Here is a 17,204-nt window from a genome sequence, read left to right on the forward strand (position 1 = left end):
ATTGCCTTGAAATGTTTTTGTTCCTTTCTTAAAGACTGGTCCTTCCAGGTTTCCTCAGCGAGGGCCTGTTCCAACTCTTGTGCGTCCCCATACGGAGTCCCACAGGGCTCGGTGCTGAGTCCACTGTTATTTAATATATATGTCCACCCCATAGCGGAGGTTGTCGAAAATGCAGGACTGTCTCTTTTCTCCTACGCTGACAACACCCAGAATATTTTTTTCCTTCTCCTCGTCTCTTAGGACAAGAGCCCTCAGACATTAAGTTAAGGTTCAGCAAAGTTGCATCCTGGATGCAATGCAATCTGCTCAAAGGAAATGGTGACAAGACTGACGTTATGATCCTAGGCAAAATACATTATCTTTGGGGACCGAAACACTGGCCCCCCTGATTTAGGAGCTCTGCCCACACCAGTGAACACGGTTCAGAACCTGGGTTTTGTTGTAGATGAACAACTGTCGAAGAAACAACAAGTAGCCAAGGTATCATCCACTTGTTTTGCTGTCCTGAAATGGTTAAGGAAGATTGTATGGTTGATTCCTCTCCTCTCCCAGAACAGAGAACTGTGATCCATGCCCTGGTTACTTTAAGACAGGATTACGGAATTGTCCTATATATGGGAGCCAATAAACTTACCATCCAGAGGCTACACCTGGTGCAAAACACAGCAGCAAGACTTCTTCTTAGTCTGCCAAAGTCCACCTCTGTCTTGGGGAATTTACAAGACTTACACTGGCAGACAGGTCGAATCGGCTGAAATATAAGGCACTGTGCTATATGGTTATATTCAAAACAGCCCCTGAATACCTTCATGATTTGGTCCAGCATTATCATCCCTCTTGGCCCCTGCGCTCCGCCCAACATATACAGTTTGTTGTTCTAAGACCTGCCTGTATGAGAGGCCGGCCTTTCTCATACGTTGGACTGAATTTATGGAACGCTTTCCCCACCTCCTTGCGAGATGAGGTCTCTCTTTGCTCCTTTCGCAAGGGTTTGAAAGCCTGGCTGTTTTAACTTTAGCCTTCTCACATACTTCCTTTCTTTCTTTTCTGTTCTACCTTGCTCGGTGCAGGGAATCCCCTTTCGGTAGCTGTGCACCCTTCAAATCTTTAATAATTATGATAATGATCTGAAAGGCCTGTTGAGCTGTAGGTGCACATGCTAACCCATGTAGGGGTCACTTAAGGATGATGTAGAGGCCTTCTATAACTGTGTATTAGTAATGCTTTCTATTTGTTGCCTCCTCTGTGTGGTTGTAAAATTCCAAAACAAAGTTTAAAAAAATATGAAAATGTCATAGACACGCAATCTAAAAATATGGAAGCAATGCTGCACGTACTGACCAGTGTGGCCAGAAATTCCTGTGTCTTGTTTTTGAGCTTTGAAAAGCAAATGAGCTGGCTCACTCACTATTAGTGATGTTAACTACTCAATCGGAATGACTACTAGAAGGTAACCACAAAGAATGTTTCATGCAAGCAGGCAAAAGCCATACCCCCAGCGGATGGAGATGGCTGCTATTTTTGCAAAGCTAACAGCTCTTGCCTATAACACTATTTGGCTTTGCTAATGCTTATTTTCTCCTGAGGTGACCACTGTGCTTGTGCAAGCAGGTAGGGTGGCCATTTTTGAATGGATTTTCTTTTGTCTGAACAAAAATATGTATAATGGTTGCCTCATATGTTCACACTTGTGTGCTGGCCATCTTTGAATGGTTAATTCATTAAAAAATAAACTACCCACTGGTGGCCATCTTAAACAGTTAAAAAATGATTTTAGATGTCTGCTCACATATACGGTGGTGGGAAGTACTCAGTGACTCTGGGGAGGCAAGTGAGCATTAGGAGAATAGTTTTTAATCAGTAAGAGAGCAGGACGGAAAGTTGGGAGAAGGAGAGCGGAGCCAGGGTGAAGGAAAGAAAATAGATCTTTATATGGACTGTAATGCAAGGTCTGATGTCAGCTGTGGAGGAAAGCATGTCATCCAATCAAAACATAGTGAAAGCAAAATGATATTTGAGTGTGACTAACAGAGGTATAAGAAGGAGGAAAGCCATTGACTCAGGAACAGGGAGGTGAGATGGACAAAAAAGCAATCCATTCAAGAGATAAGGGCTGTCCAAAGCCTTTTCTTAGTATTGTCCTGTTCATGATAGGTCTTTCAAAACACAATCCCCTTATCTGCTAGATGAGAAACATGGCCCAGTGAAGGGAGAGCAACTAACTAAGGGGGTCATTAGGATTGCGGTTTTCCCGCATCCTCCGGGCCGGTGGAAGTGTCCCCCGGCCCGGAGGATGCCGAAAAACCACTGCGGAGGCTTCAAAGACCCCCGCCAGATTAGGATGGCTGGGGGGTCAGGAAGACCGTCTGCAGCTTTTCCGCCGTGGTCGACTTACGACCGCAGCGGAAAAGCTCTATTATGGAGGCGGTGTCTAACAGACACCGCCAGCCATATTAGGACGGGGGTAAACAGATGCCTTTCCGCGGCGGCTTCTCCGCCGTGGAAAGGCATACGGTGATTTCTTTGGGGGCCCGTTGTGGGCCCCCAGGGTGACGGGGGGTGGGGGGTGCACATGGGGGTACCTATTGTATCCCCCTGCATTTGCGTGCACGAAGCGGCAGGCACCGCACAGTGCCTGCCGCTTTGTGCATGCAAATGCGAAGCATGCATATTTAACCTTGCGGCGGGTGCTGCTTGAAGCAGCACCCACCGCAATGTTAAATATTGAGGATGTGACCGCCAGGGTGGCGGTCACATCCTAATTGCACTGGAGGGACCGCCGCTGCCCCTGCGGACGGTCCCTCCTCCTCTGGGGTGGCGGACGGACGCAGGTCCGTCTGCCATCCTAATGAGCACCTAAGTCTGACACCTAACTAGAAGGAAATGTACAGGCAGTTCTGAAGCAATTCCCAGGGTTGGTCTTTCTGATCTTAGAATGGAAAAATGTGTGCACACAATATTGCGAGAGGTTAATAAATGTTTTTTTAATTCAAATTCCTGTGAATAACAGAATTTGAAGGTTGTGGCACAAAATGGGCACAATGCAGAAATGCATCTCAAAAGAGATGTCCAGAGATGCCAGATAAGACCATAAACAAACACTCACAACACCCAGCTGTGTATGTTTCTAAACAATGGCCAACAGATCAGAAACTGCTGGGATCACTATAGTCTTGATGACTTCACGAAGATCAATGCCTAACTTATCCACAGGGCAGACAGAATGGTGAGATAGTTAGTAGCCTGAACGTTCCTCATTACATTCTGTTTAACCAGTGGATAGTAGCAGATTTCTAGTAGCCTTTCTTCAATTATTCCCTTTACTTTTGAGTAATATAATAGTACAATACTATATGGACTGAATTAAATTAGTATTGTTTACTACCTACTGAGGTGTCACAGAAAGGAACTGTTAAATCTACTTCCTCATTGATTCTAGTCAAAGGACACCTCTGAACTTTCATCTTTTCTGCAAAGTGCACAATATTCAATTCGAATTAAAATGTGACTGAGGGACTTCAAAAGTTATGTTATCGGCTACAGCAGGTCCGTATTATAATCCCGTGCCTATTAACTACACCAATGTTTCTAAAATAAATATACATTATAATTTTCCAATGGGCATCACCAAAGCAAACAATAACAATGCCATTTGAGTGGGAAAAATAGTTTGAGAGCTATACATTGTGTTTTGCCTACCTTCCTTTATGACTCTCCATGTAGCAAAGAAGATTTTGTGAAGAGGAACTTTATAATTGTCACCGAGGGGTTTATAATCTTTGTCCAAGCGGTAGACGAATGGTGGAATTGAAGTATGACCAAAACGAAAGGCAATGGAGAAAATGTTTGCAACTCGCGGGTCCTCATACTCATTATATCCAGAATACTCAGGAATTTCTCTTTGATACCTATCGCCAAGCACATGGGGAAGGTAGTCTCGGAAAGTGATTATCTGGAATAAAGAAGCAGAATTGTTAACATGCAGATTTTCCTCATCTTCGTATATAATTCCTACCTTCATCCAGAATGTGAGCATCTGGTGGCTATTATAAATACTCACCTTCTGCTACTGGCCAGCGGGCACAGGGAAATTTCATCATGTCTGCATTACATTTGAAAAAATGCGATGTGTCCACATTGTGTTTTGGGCCCTTTCCTGTCGCAGGTACTAACCCTATCCACACAAATGAGGTACCATTTTTTTGAGAGATTTGGGGAGATGATAGGTGGTAGGAAATCAGTTGCTACCTGCAGGTTCCTCAACTTTTCATCACATAAATATGAGGAAAGTTTTAGGTTTGCAAGGGGTTCTGGGTAGGAAGGCCTGGGGGTAGCCACACATGCCACCCCACTTTTGATTCCCCTAGATATCTAATATTCACAAATGTGCAACTTTGTGAGGTTCCCACAGATGCTGGCTAAGCTAGGGTCCAAAATGCACAGCTAGGCACCTTGCAGAAAAGGGTAATTTTTCAGTGATGAAATGTGATGTGTCCATGATGCGTTTTGGGACCTTTCCTGTCACGGGCACTAACCCTACACACACAAGTGTGGTACTATTTTATCAGGAGACTTGGGGGCAGGAAAGGAGTTCCTCCCTGCAGATACTAGAATTTTCCATCACAGAAATGTGAGGAAAATGCGACTTTTTAGACAAAGTTTGAGGTTTGCAAGGGCTTCTGGGTAGGAACACCTGGTGGGAGCCATACAAGTCCCCTTACTCTGAATTTCCCTAGGTGTCTAGTTTGAAAAAATATGCAGGTTTGCTAGGACCCAAAATCCACAGTTTGGCACATTGCTGTTGTCTTTCAAGAAAGCCACCCTAGGCTTTTGCTCAAGAGCAAAATATCTTAGTGGGCACTTGCATGGTGTTCGGACAAAATATCGATGAATAAATGTTGATTGGACAAAATAGTGTTTCAAGAATATCTAGGACAAAAATATTGTGAATGTAAGTTACTATGGGAAAGCAAAATTTTACTATACTTAACTCCCTATCTACATTCCTTGATACTAAATAAATATATTGTCAGGATATGCAGATACGGAGGTAAGAATAGTAAGTCTATACCTTCCTATTTGCACTTACCTTATCAATATTTTAGTCCTCAATATTCGTGACACAATATATTTGCAATAAATATTATAACAGACATTCCACATGCACTGCAAATTGTTGCGCACCAGTCACAGAGCTACAGTCTCACCTAATACTCTGTGGAAACCAGAAACTACCCTTTTAGAAAGTGGCTGAATTTTTATGCTTTAAGTATTTCTGTGTGTCTCTGCTGAAACGTTGATTGACTTTCTGGATCTGAACGGTAAGAAGAGCTGGGAGAGGTCTTGAGTCAGGCAGGGGTTGAGATGGCACCAGGCTGCCCTGCATCTTGTGAGTAGGGGGAGGAGAAGCCTGGGAGGTGAGAAAGCCTGGGCTGGTGCTATAAACTGATTGACCCATCTCCTGCTGAGTGATTGAGGATCCAGACCCCCAGTATCAAAGGGAGAAACGTGACACTGGAAGGGAGACACCCAGAACTGATTTAGGGAGGCGTCAAGGACCCCTGCGCACAAATGAACTTCAAAGACATTAAGGGGTATAATTATGAGAGCTGAGACCCCTGAACGTTGGAATGAAACAGAAATGGATTGATACTTAAAAGGCTTTGACCCATTCTGTGGTCAAGAGGAACCTCTGCTAAAGAAGGAGCAACTGAAGAGATTGCTGTGGAAAGACCAATCCTTGCTTCGTGATCTGGGGCTGGTCTGCAGTTTTCTGTTCTAACTAAGGGAGAGGCCTTGGGACTGTGCTTGGAGACGCTGGGCCCCCCTGTTTGCAGAAGACTGTGCTTTGTGCTGTGACTTGTTACCCCAAGGGCCCGAGGTGAGCTGGCTCCCTGTTTGGAAACACAGGAACATAAAAGTTTCCGAAGAAGTCCCAAGCAACACAGTGTGTGAGTGCTTTTGCAGCTTGAGACCCTCAGAAGTTGTGCCTTGTGATCATGTGTAAAAGAAACAATTGATAGACGAAATGCTGGACAATGCAAACATTCAACCCCAGTCACAAGGATCTGTGTTTCATCCATCGTTCTTTTGCTCACCACACCACCACAGTTTGGACCCAGCCATATGCAAATCAGTCTTGACCCTGTTCCTTGTGGGAACAGTCCAGCCCGAACTGCCAAGCCAGGTCCTCCCTGGATCGGCAACAAGCATCCTGGGACCGGTTTCAGGGCATCACCCTTCTTCAGCCAAGCTAGCTTGAATTCAGTGGTGTAGTGAGCTTGGGACCCACGTCTGGGCATACCCACTTAGGGCGACATATGCAAAAGAAACAATTGATGGACGGAATGCTGGACAATGTAGACATTCACCCCTAGTCAAAAGGATCTGGGTTTAATCCATGTGATCATGGGCACGCAGGAGTAAGCTGATTGTCGGACGCGCAGGGTGCCAGTTGTGGTGCAGGCCAAGGCATTGGTGAAGAGCACTTGGTCGTTGTGTGCACGGGGAGACGAGGTGAGACTTGGATGTGCAGAGTGCATGTTGTGGTGCAGCCAGGGTGTTGTTGAGGAGCGCTTTGTCATTGTGTGCACTGAACGAAGAAGTGAGTCTCGGACGCGCAGAGTGCGTGTCATGGTGCAGCCAGGGCGTTTGTGAAGAGCGCCTGGTCATCGTGTGCACTGGGAGAAGAGGTGAGACTCAGACGCGCAGAGTGTGTGTCATGGAGCAGCACAGGCGTTGATGAAGAGTGCCTGGTCATGATATGCACCGATTGAAGATGTGAGTCTCAGATGGAGATTTCTGTTGTGTGAGTGAGTCAAAGTGGATCCCTCCTGAGGCGGAAGCCGGGAGGTAGATTGCAGTGAATTGTGATCTATAACTGTGTACTTTGCTGATTAATAGCGTAGGTTGCACAATTTATTTGCGGCGACTTTTAATATACGATGTACACCTCCCTGCACCTCCCTGAGCACTCACCATCAGTTTGGCTGCTCCATTCCTCTCCCTGGTATTTTGGACGGTCACAGACGATTTTAGGGCTGAGGACCGAGACCCAGACGAAGATTTCCGAGAGCGGACATCTTGGGTGGGTGACGGCTGCAATTGGTAGCGCTCCAGTCTACCCTATATAAGGATTCACACTGGAAGCAGACGCGAGATTTCTGCTGTGTGAGTGAGTCAAAGTGGACCCCTCCTGAGGCGGAAGCCGGGAGGTAGATTGCGGTGAATTGTGATCTATTAACTATGTACTTCGCTTATTAATAGCGTAGGTTGCACATTTTATTTGCGGCAACTTTTAATATCCGATTTACACCTCCCTGCACCTCCCTGAGCACTCACCATCAGTTTGGCTGCTCCATTCCCCTCCCTGGTATTTTGGATGGTCACAGCCGATTTTAGGGCTGAGGACCGAGACCCGGACGAAGATTTCCGAAAGCGGACATCTTGGGTGGGTGACGGCTGCAATTGGTAGCGCTCCAGTCTACCCTATATTAGGATTCACACCGGAAGCAGACGCGAGATTTCTGCTGTGTGAGTGAGTCAAAGTGGACCCCTCCTGAGGCGGAAGCCAGGAGGTAGATTGCGGTGAATTGTGATCTATTAACTGTGTACTTTGCTGATTAATAGTGTAGGTTGCACATTTTATTTGCGGCGACTTTTAATATCCGGTTTACACCTCCCTGCACCTCCCTGAGCACTCACCATCAGTTTGGCTGCTCCATTCCCCTCCCTGGTATTTTGGACGGTCACAGCCGATTTTAGGGCTGAGGACCGAGACCCGGACGAAGATTTCCGAGAGCGGACATCTTGGGTGGGTGACGGCTGCAATTGGTAGCGCTCCAGTCTACCCTATATAAGGATTCACAGCATGCCTCCGCGCAGCGGATGCACCGGATCAGTGCCGGAGTCACGCCAGAGTCCAGCCCGTCTGCGCCCGTCAGCGCCAAGGAAGTGCCGGGGGCTGGGACGGATGTTCGACCACTCACCCATGACCAGGTTAGCACTCTTTATGATCACCAGATGCTTATTGCACTCAGACCCCCTGTCAAGAGCTGTCAGCACAGGTTTACCCCGGAACTGCTCCTAAACACCCCCTCCTGTAGCTGCTTTGAAAGAAAGACCACTTTGCCTCGCCCCACGCCCCGCCATAAACCTTTTAGGGCTGAGAAAAGCAATCCCCTTCCTCCGATCATTGAGGCTGGGTTCCTCATTAACGCTAGGTCGCATGTCAAAAACAACTTAGCTTTCGGGGACTTCATCTCAGAAAGAAACCCTGCATGGGCATTTGTCACTGAACATGGGCCTCCGAAAGCTCTGGTCCGGAACTCTTAAACACCATCCCCGAAGGATACTCCCTGGCCAGAATGGATAGACAGGGCCGGAGGGGAGGGGGTTTGGGAATACTCCATAGAACCTCGATAAAATGCCATATTGATCATCTCTCCTATTGATTCGTTCCAGGCCATGCACTTTATCCTTAGCCCAGCCCCCACCATCTCCTTTGCAGGTGTCTTGATTTACAGACCACCGGGCCCCAGGTCAAATTTTAGTCATGACCTCCTACAAATGCTGGAACCCTACTTGGACAAGTCTAATCGATCTATCCTAGGGGATTTTAATTTCCATTTGGAGGATGGTGCCTCCAGAGACACTGCTCATCTGCTGGAAGCCATGTCCTCTTGTTGGCTCATACAAACAGTTATAGGGCCGACCCACTCCGCCGGACACACTCTGGAAGGGGTTTTTTCGAATGACCCCAGAGTACATATAGGTATCCCCCTTCCCCTGTCCTGGTCAGACCATCTGGCAGTCCCTTTTGATTTTCTCTTCCCTCCTCCCATTGCTGCGCAAGGAGTCTCAAGCAGTTGGGAATTGAGAAGAAACTTTTGGGAGATCAACAATGAAACCCTGGCCCCTTTTCTGGCCAGCTCTGTGCCTCCTACTATCAGGGACACAGATAACCTGGCCCAGGCCCTCCATCACACCATCTCTAAAGCCGTTGATGCCCTGGACCCGATGAAACAACACTACTCTGCTAGGAAACGCCCCACTGCACCCTGGTTCTCAGACATTCTCAGAGCGCTTAGACAGGGATGCAGAAAGCAGGAGAGGCTCTGGAGACTCCACCATGATCCCCTTGAAAAAGACAACCATAAGAGACTTCTCAAGGAGTACAAAGCCGCAGTATTGGTGGAAAAGAAATCCAATTTTTCTAAGATCACTGCCTCCCTCAGCTCCCCACGGGAGCAATTTAAAATTGTGGATTCCCTATGTGCCCTTCAAACTCCTGACCCTATCGAGGCCTCTCAGGAACTCTGTGATCAAATCTCCACCTTTTTTCAAGTGAAAATCACGGACATCCATGCGGGCCTTGAAGCCCTCAATCAAGACCTAGCGCTTCCCACTTACCCGGAGAGCTCTCCACGAGCTGCAACCCCTGCCTCACCTCAGAGCTGCCAGTTCCCCAACTTCCCCCCTCTTTCCTCAGAACAATTTAACCTCCATTTAGACAACCTGAGGTCAGGATCTCCTCTTGACCCCTGCCCTCTGAAAACCCTGAAGGAATGCAGGGATGTCTTACGTCCTCCCCTCTTAGAGGTGATTAATCAGGCAATTCTTGAGGGAGTCTACCCTAAATCTTGGAAACTGGCCATCGTTAAACCCCTCCTGAAGAAACCCACATTAGACCCTGGCATACTTAAGAACTTTCGCCCCATCTCCCTGCTCCCTGCCCCTGCAAAAATATTGGAAACTCATCTAAACATCCATCTAAGTTCCTTCCTAGACCAGGCCAGCCTGCTTGACCCATCCCAACATGGTTTCCGTAGGGCCCATAGCACAGAGTCTGCCCTGACAGTTGTTTCTAACAACATACGTGCTACGGTCGACAGTGGCCAGACTACCATGCTGGTCCTGCTCGACCTTACATCCGCATTCGACACCCTTTCCCCAGCAATTCTGGCGAGGCGGCTGGGGGAGATAGGGGTGGGTGGACCGGCGCTCAGCCTTCTAACATCTTTTCTTACCCAGCGGGAACAGAGGGTCAAACTGGGTGAACACCTCTCCCCAGTACAGCCAGTGCAGTGTGGGGTCCCTCAGGGCTCGTCCCTGAGCCCCACGCTCTTCAATATATACGTAACACCTCTGGCCAGGCTTGTTAGATCCTTTGGTCTGGAAGTTGTATCCTACGCTGACGACACCCAGATCATGGTCTCCATCTCACACAACGCTGACATCTCTGCCCTGAATTTTAAGACCTGTATGAAGGCAGTCGCGGTGTGGATGGTAAGAAACTACCTCAAACTGAATGGGGAGAAAACCGAGGTCATCATCTTCGGAGGAAAGCAGGAGACTTGGTCCTCGGACTGGTGGCCATCGGAGCTTGGGGCATGCCCAACTCCCACACATTCAGCTCGGAACCTGGGTGTCATCTTCGACTCCTCGATCTCCTTTGACAAACAGGTTAGTAGGACAGCCTCAACCTGCTGTGGGGTCCTACGGATCCTTAGGAAAATTGTTCACTACCTGTCAATAGAAGCTCGTAAACAGGTCACGGTAGCCCTCATAACCTCCCGCTTGGACTATTGCAATATCCTTTACCTGGGAATTGCCAAGCAACTGGTTCAGCGGCTCCAAATTGTACAGAACTCGGCCGCAAGGTTCATAGTTGATGCGCCTAGGCGCTCATCAGGCTCAGCCATTAGAAAAAATCTTCATTGGCTCCCCGTGCAATCTAGGATTGACTTTAAGGCACTGTGCCTTACCCATCGTGCCCTGCATGGGCTTGGGGCAAAAGATCTTGGCTCCCTTGTGTCCCTCTATGTCCCGGGTAGAGATCTTCGATCAGCAAACAGAAACCTTCTCGCTGTTCCTAGAATCTTGAAGGCTAGATGAGGTGGGAGGGCCTTTTTTGCCCTGGTCCCAAGGTTGTGGAACACCCTCCCTGTCGAACTTAGGGATCAACCTTCGCATCCCCTCTTCTGAAAGGCCTTGAAGACCTGGCTCTTCAGGGAAGCCTACCACTAGCCAACATCTCTCTTCCTCACACATCAGACTGTTTGTTACCATCCCCAGCGCCTTGATGCCCTCGGGCAAAGTTGCGCTACACAAGAACTAAGTCAGTCAGTCAGTCAGTCAGTCAGATGCGTAGAGGGCATGTTTTGGTGCAACCAGGGTGTTGGTGACGAGCACCTCGTCATCGTGTGCTCCGGGATAAGAGGTGAGACGCAGACACGCAGGGTGCCTGTCGAGGTGAAAGCCGTGGCGTTGTTGAAGAGTGCTGGATCATCGTGAGCATCAGAGAAGAGGCGAATTTCGGACACGCAGAGTGCGTGTCGTTGTGCAACCGAAGGCGCTGGTGAGGAGTGCTTGGATAGTGCGTGCACCGAATTGAAGTAAGTCTCCACAGTGCTGGGGGCGGAACAGTGTTCACTGAGACTTCCGGAAGGAGGGCCAGGTTATTGGGCCCTCTGAGTGAAACAGCAGCGGCACCGGACCGGCAGCCCCAGAGGAGCTGAGCTGCCGGCCCGAGCTCGCCGTACCCATAAACAGAGTTCTGGATCAAGGCCCAAGTCGCTGAAGGAGGAGAGGAGAGTGGGGTCGTGCTCCCCCAGGTAATATGGATCACCACCTGGGATGGGGTGCGGGCCCGGTGGGACACTCTCTCGGCCTCTCTCTTCTGTCAGCTTTTTGGAAATAGTTAGAAGTGAACTTAACTATTGGTTAGAAGTGGTGGTTGGGATTAGAACATACCAACCCACCGGAAGGAATACTACCCATTCTTATATGTTGGTTGTGTATTGTGTGGTCATATTGTACAACTTCTTATATAAAGGTTATACTTATTTTATAAAAACTTGTGTGGAGTCTATTTGTGGTGAGTTCATTGGGTTTCTGTGAGTGTGGTTGCACATATTGTACACTTGTGCCTTGGAGATAAGGCTTTCTGCTCGTGCCAAGCTACTAAGAGGGTGAGCAGGGCTATCTCAGACGGTGTCCTTACTTAGCCTAACATTGAAACGAGGGGTCAGGGACTCCTGCCTCCAGCATTTGGTGGCGGCGGTGAGGGATAAGGACCCCACTTTCAACACTGCATCAGTTCTACATTGCTTTTTGAGTGGGAACGCCTAGCCTGCATACATTATACCTGGCGCAGGTATTATGTGACGCAGGGCTTTACAATGTGACGCATCTCCCTAGATGCATCACGCTGTAAATTAGCTGCATTGTTTGCGCCGCCGTTGTGTTAAAAAAAAAGTGGCAGAATGACGGCGCAAGGAGACGCAAGGGGCTTGTAAATCTGCCCCTATATATTTTTGCAGACCCATACAGAGTACTTTTAATTACTAAACACCAGGGTTTACCCCAGTTCTTACTGCTTCAAGCATATGGAAATAGTGGTTAATATTGTAAGGAAATACCAAAGAGGGTCTGATGACAGGTGCACTTCTGGTTCTGGGTGGCATCCAGCAGGTGAGGAAAGACTAACAACTAGGATTTTGACTGTGGAGCTACAAATGACGCTTTTATATAGGGTGGGAATGCAAGTGAGGTTGTTAAGTGGTTGATGTTGTTTTAAAAAACAAGAAAAAACGTTTCTTATTGGGAAACCTAGGATGTCAAGAAATTCCTTCTTTCAGTAGACGACACTCAATTTCATGGTGGTGATTGTGACTGATATACAGACAACAGCAGCCCATGCAGTTAAGAGTGGTTGGGCGGTGGGACCAGGTGGGGCGGGATTTCGACAGGCAACAAGGGAAAATGAATTATTTATTACATTTCGCCTTGTGGTCCTCTTTCGAATCCCCCCTAACCCGGCCTCAGTGCTCTTACCTGCATGGGTCGCTGCGGTGCATAGAAGGGGATGAAGGTCATCTGCACAGGAACGATATATGGGTACTGGTTCTTGAGGATCTCAAGTAGATTTGATGAAAGTGTAAAAAAGTACAGGGGACACTGTGATCTTTGCGAAGCTCTTCTTAAAACCTGGTCAGATTAGTAGTGTCCTAGAGTAGGTTCTTCTTGAGCTAAGAAGCAGAAGACCCAAAGGAAAGGAAAGGCTGTCCCTCCAGTTAGAAATGTAGCAAATGAAGATCTTTTCATATACAGTGTAGAACGCTACGCTCATATTAACTAGCTCAAAAATCAGGGATGAGGGAAAATAAATTAAAGTTCATTCTGCTTCCTCGGGCTAGAGCAAAAAATCATTATGGAGAATGAACCACTTGTCCTGTATTTCCAGGGTCTCTGATAACGTGGCTGGATCCAGAGTCAGCACAAGTCCGATTAGCAGCAAGGCCGCAACAGGTCTTCACAGCTAGCCCCGGTCCTAGATCGAGCCGGAATTCACAACATTACAGGTGCAGATATAATGTATCTCCACTACCAACAAAAGTGGTGAGTTATCCACTTCTCACAAGAATAGGAGTCACAATTGGCTCTTATATTACAGATCCTGATGAAAGCCTTTAGAGGTACCAAAAGGCTGAAACATGATGATCACATTCAGCAGTGCGTAAGGCTAGTAACTAGGCCTACAACTGCACGTCACTGTTTTTAACTTCCTACACCTATGATTTGCAGAATAAAATAACGAGAATCATAGTAAATGGAATTTTAACTGTTTTCACTTACTAGAGCACAACAGACCCTCTTTTATTCCTATATCTGGCCACTACTATCATACCAGATGGTCTTCCTCCATGTGGAGGGCAGTATAACAAAGGGAAAGACCCAATGATATTGCTGTTGCGACACTGAATGGCGGAGAACAGATATACCGCCTGACGCCTGTGTTTGCATCTGAGGTTTTTTTTACAAAGGTGGCCCCTTCCACGTTATCAGAGACCATGGAAATACAGGACAAGTGGTTCATTCTCCATAATGATTTTTTGCTCATATTAACTAGCACCATAAGTCAAGTACCCAATTCTTCTATTACCATGTGGGTGATGTCTGAGACTTTGAGCAGTGTGATTTATCTTACATTTCTTGAGAACAAGCTAGAGTGACTCATTAACACGGTGATAAGAATGAGTGCGAAGGTCAGTGTTATTTATTCTCCCAGACCTTATCTTAAAATATATAAGTTAAATGACCCGATGTTTTTTTTAATCAGAAACCATTGTTTGCGATGCTGAATATCAGGCTTGCGAATACCAAGGCTGTCTATTACTGTTTCCAATATGTGCCTTTTTTAAAATCTTTTTTACACAGTTTTCATGTTACAGCAAATGCCTTTGAAGCTTCCACAGTAGGATGCATGAATACATTATAACAACAAGGTTAGTGTATTGCATTAGGTTTATATGCTTCATTGTGCAGATTGTGATATTAGTTACAAGATTTACAAAGCGGCCTTCATCTATGTAAAGAAATAAGGAAAGGGAAAAGAAAAGAAAAAAAGAAAAGAACAATCAAATGAGGAACATTAAATGAGTTGATTTGAGAGCTCTGAGGTCCATAATAGACAGATAGTAGGATATGGAGACATTGCGTGTTCTTCTTACAGTCACAGTAGGGACCATTACAGCATTCTAGTATGTGTGTGTACAACCAGATAGGGGTGTCAAGTTTGTGTGACTAATGTTCACCTTGCATGCCACAGGAAGGAAAGGGTGACAGGGTCGCTGGAGAGTGGCCATATGACGACTGCACATGGGTGTGTGGAAATGCTGCAAGAAAGGGGACCGTTGTGGAGTGAGGGGTAATGACGGGGCAGTCACAGTACCATCCATTGATCTGCCACGCGTGGGTGTGAGTGATATGTTGGGCTCATGATGGTCGTTTGTTCGTTTAGCTTCCACTTTAAGTAGAACAGTCTCCCAGCATTCACTCCCCTTACAAAAATCGCTCTTCATGCGGAGTAGTCTGAGGGTGTGCACCTAGGCCCTGTTCCATGTCAGTAAAACGCAAAGCCAACCTGGGTTATCTGGAGGAGCGAAGGACTTGCAAGCCAATAAGCCATATCTATGTTGCCTTTGAACAGGACAAAGGCCAGGTCTATGAAACTTGACCGGGGTTATAGTGTCAGTAAACAAGATTCGGAGAGGAAGTGAGATGATGTGCTGTTAATTCAGTCACTATTGTGGTGATCCTTGTCCATGTTAGTTGCATTGGTGTGCATGCCCACACCATGTGAACAACATCTGCATTCTGTAGTTTGCATCAGGAGTATTCCGGGAAAAGCATTGGGAACATACGCTGGATGCATCTTGGGGAGAAGAGAGAATGGTGAATGCAGTTAAACTGTGTAAAAAGGAACTTGGGGTTGCGAGACACACTCTTTACAAACTGCATGGTGTTGCAGAGAGTGGCTGCTGCAACACCTCGTTCCATCTGGTGTACACCTTCGTTGCATGGTCAGGTGGAGGGATATTAAGGGCCCTGTATATGGATGTGATGGCATGTTGTGTACTAGTGGCGGTCAGCAATGTGTTCAATGTCTGTGATATGGATGGTTTAACCTCCCCATTACCCCATGTCTCATGAATCACACGTTGAAGAGCAATATATGTTAGGAACTGACCAGCACTCAATCCATAGGTCTCCACTCTTTTCTGGAATTACATAAACACGCCCTCATTGTAGAGATCACCCATTTGTGTGACTGCCATGTCGCTCCACGGGGTCAAGTTGATATGCTGCAGTGCCCGACGTAGCAGCGGTAAATCCCATACAGAACTTGAAGAAGAATATGTGAGTGTTGGGCCCTTGGGCTGTACATATCAGTGCAAAAAGGAAGGGGCTACCGCCATCTGTCTGGATTCTTGTGTTGAGCAGATGGTAAGTTCAGACAGCCAGGTGTAAGTGCTTGTTCCCTGTAGTGTGTGCACAAAAGCAAGGTTCTGGGGTGTTGTGGTGTACTCAGCCAGGCCATTGGCCACTGTAATTGTCCCACAGTGTTGAAGAGTTCGAAATTGGGTGCCCTAATTCGCCCCTCAGTGAGTGGGCTTTGCAAGACGGGTAGTGTGACTCGGCCGCGACCTAAGCTCCAGATAAATTCCGGTAGGAAGCCATGGAGTTCACGAAAAAGGTCTTAGTGAGTACAATGGGTAGGGCAACAAAAAATATAACAGACGGGGAGAACAAGCATTTTGAAGATTGCTACATGACCCAGTGGAGATATAGGAAGGGAGCGCAGGAAGGAGCGTGAACGACGTGTGGATCCAATGGCTTTGTCGAGATGTCTCTCTTTAAGATCTCACACGGTGTGATATATCTGGAAGATATGCTGCCAGACGGGAGCGTTGCATACAAGCTCCGGGTACTGGGGTCACGATTGGGTGAATATCCCAGTGATACCCAGCCATCACCTGCTACATTGTGGGGCACTAAAATAAACTCACCGTTTCTGTGCTCTGCATGTAGCTGGAATTCTAGGCAGAGCTTCTTGTGGACCCTATTGCGCTGCCGCTGCCCAACCAAGATAGTTGGGATCCTTTGGTCGTCCCTGTGGCTGCAGTGGTTCACAAGGGACGTACCATCAGCTGCACCCTTCCCAGCCTGCCAGGCGTTGACTGAGGAATCAAGCTCCTGTGGAACAGATTGGCAGTGTCTCGTATGTCCTGCCCGTCCACCACTGCAGTCCTTCTCTACCTCACCTACTTTGTCTCAATCTGACCAGTCCCGTAGCACTAATGATGAAACCAGTGTAGAGGGGCCTAGGCCTTGGACCCCAATGAAAGTCTGCCCTAATTCCCACGTAAAAGCCCTGCCCAAACCTGATACCCAACTGTCACTAGTTCCTAATCCTCACCCAGGTAAAACGTCCAGCATTAACAATTTAGGGATCCTGAGTTCCAATCGATACCCTTCTTCCTCCCCACTAAAGCCCAGTGTAGCACCCAACCCATCACCTATGCCCCCGAACCATTGGGTCCATACTGCCCCTCAACACAAGAAACCCAAAGAGGATCACCTGTTCACCTACTGAGGAACTTGCCTTCTCCTGCTACTCACATATCATCAAAAACAATGGCCCAACCCGTACTTATTGGTTGGATCAATCAATCATATGCTCACAGTTTATCACTTCTGAAATTCAGCGAGGATTAAAGCTATTCACCTCCAAAATGATTAAATCATAAAATGTTCATTCCATTGGAAAAGCAACCACCTATCACAACTCATTTATTTACAAAAAGGAGTTTTAATAGAGTACTCCAAATACAGCGAAACATTTATTTATATACATTTGT

General features: G+C 47.1%; 1 protein-coding gene across 3 annotated transcripts in view; it reads right to left on the minus strand.

Moving 5' to 3' along the window:
* LOC147701417 (myeloperoxidase-like) overlaps nt 1-17,204 on the minus strand; it is a 175,034-nt gene that overhangs the window by 31,659 nt on the left and 126,171 nt on the right. For all 3 annotated transcript variants that reach the window (XR_015297463.1, XM_086930099.1, XM_086930100.1), the window contains exon 10: nt 3,700-3,952. Coding sequence is in view for 2 of the 3 variants with exons in the window: in XM_086930099.1 (XP_086786225.1) it covers nt 3,700-3,952 (253 nt within the window). In the remaining variant the exon portion in view is untranslated. The remainder of the gene's footprint in view (nt 1-3,699; nt 3,953-17,204) is intronic.

Source organism: Lissotriton vulgaris, chromosome 7, assembly GCF_964263255.1.
Source record: "Lissotriton vulgaris chromosome 7, aLisVul1.2, whole genome shotgun sequence".
Lineage (NCBI taxonomy): Eukaryota > Metazoa > Chordata > Amphibia > Caudata > Salamandridae > Lissotriton > Lissotriton vulgaris.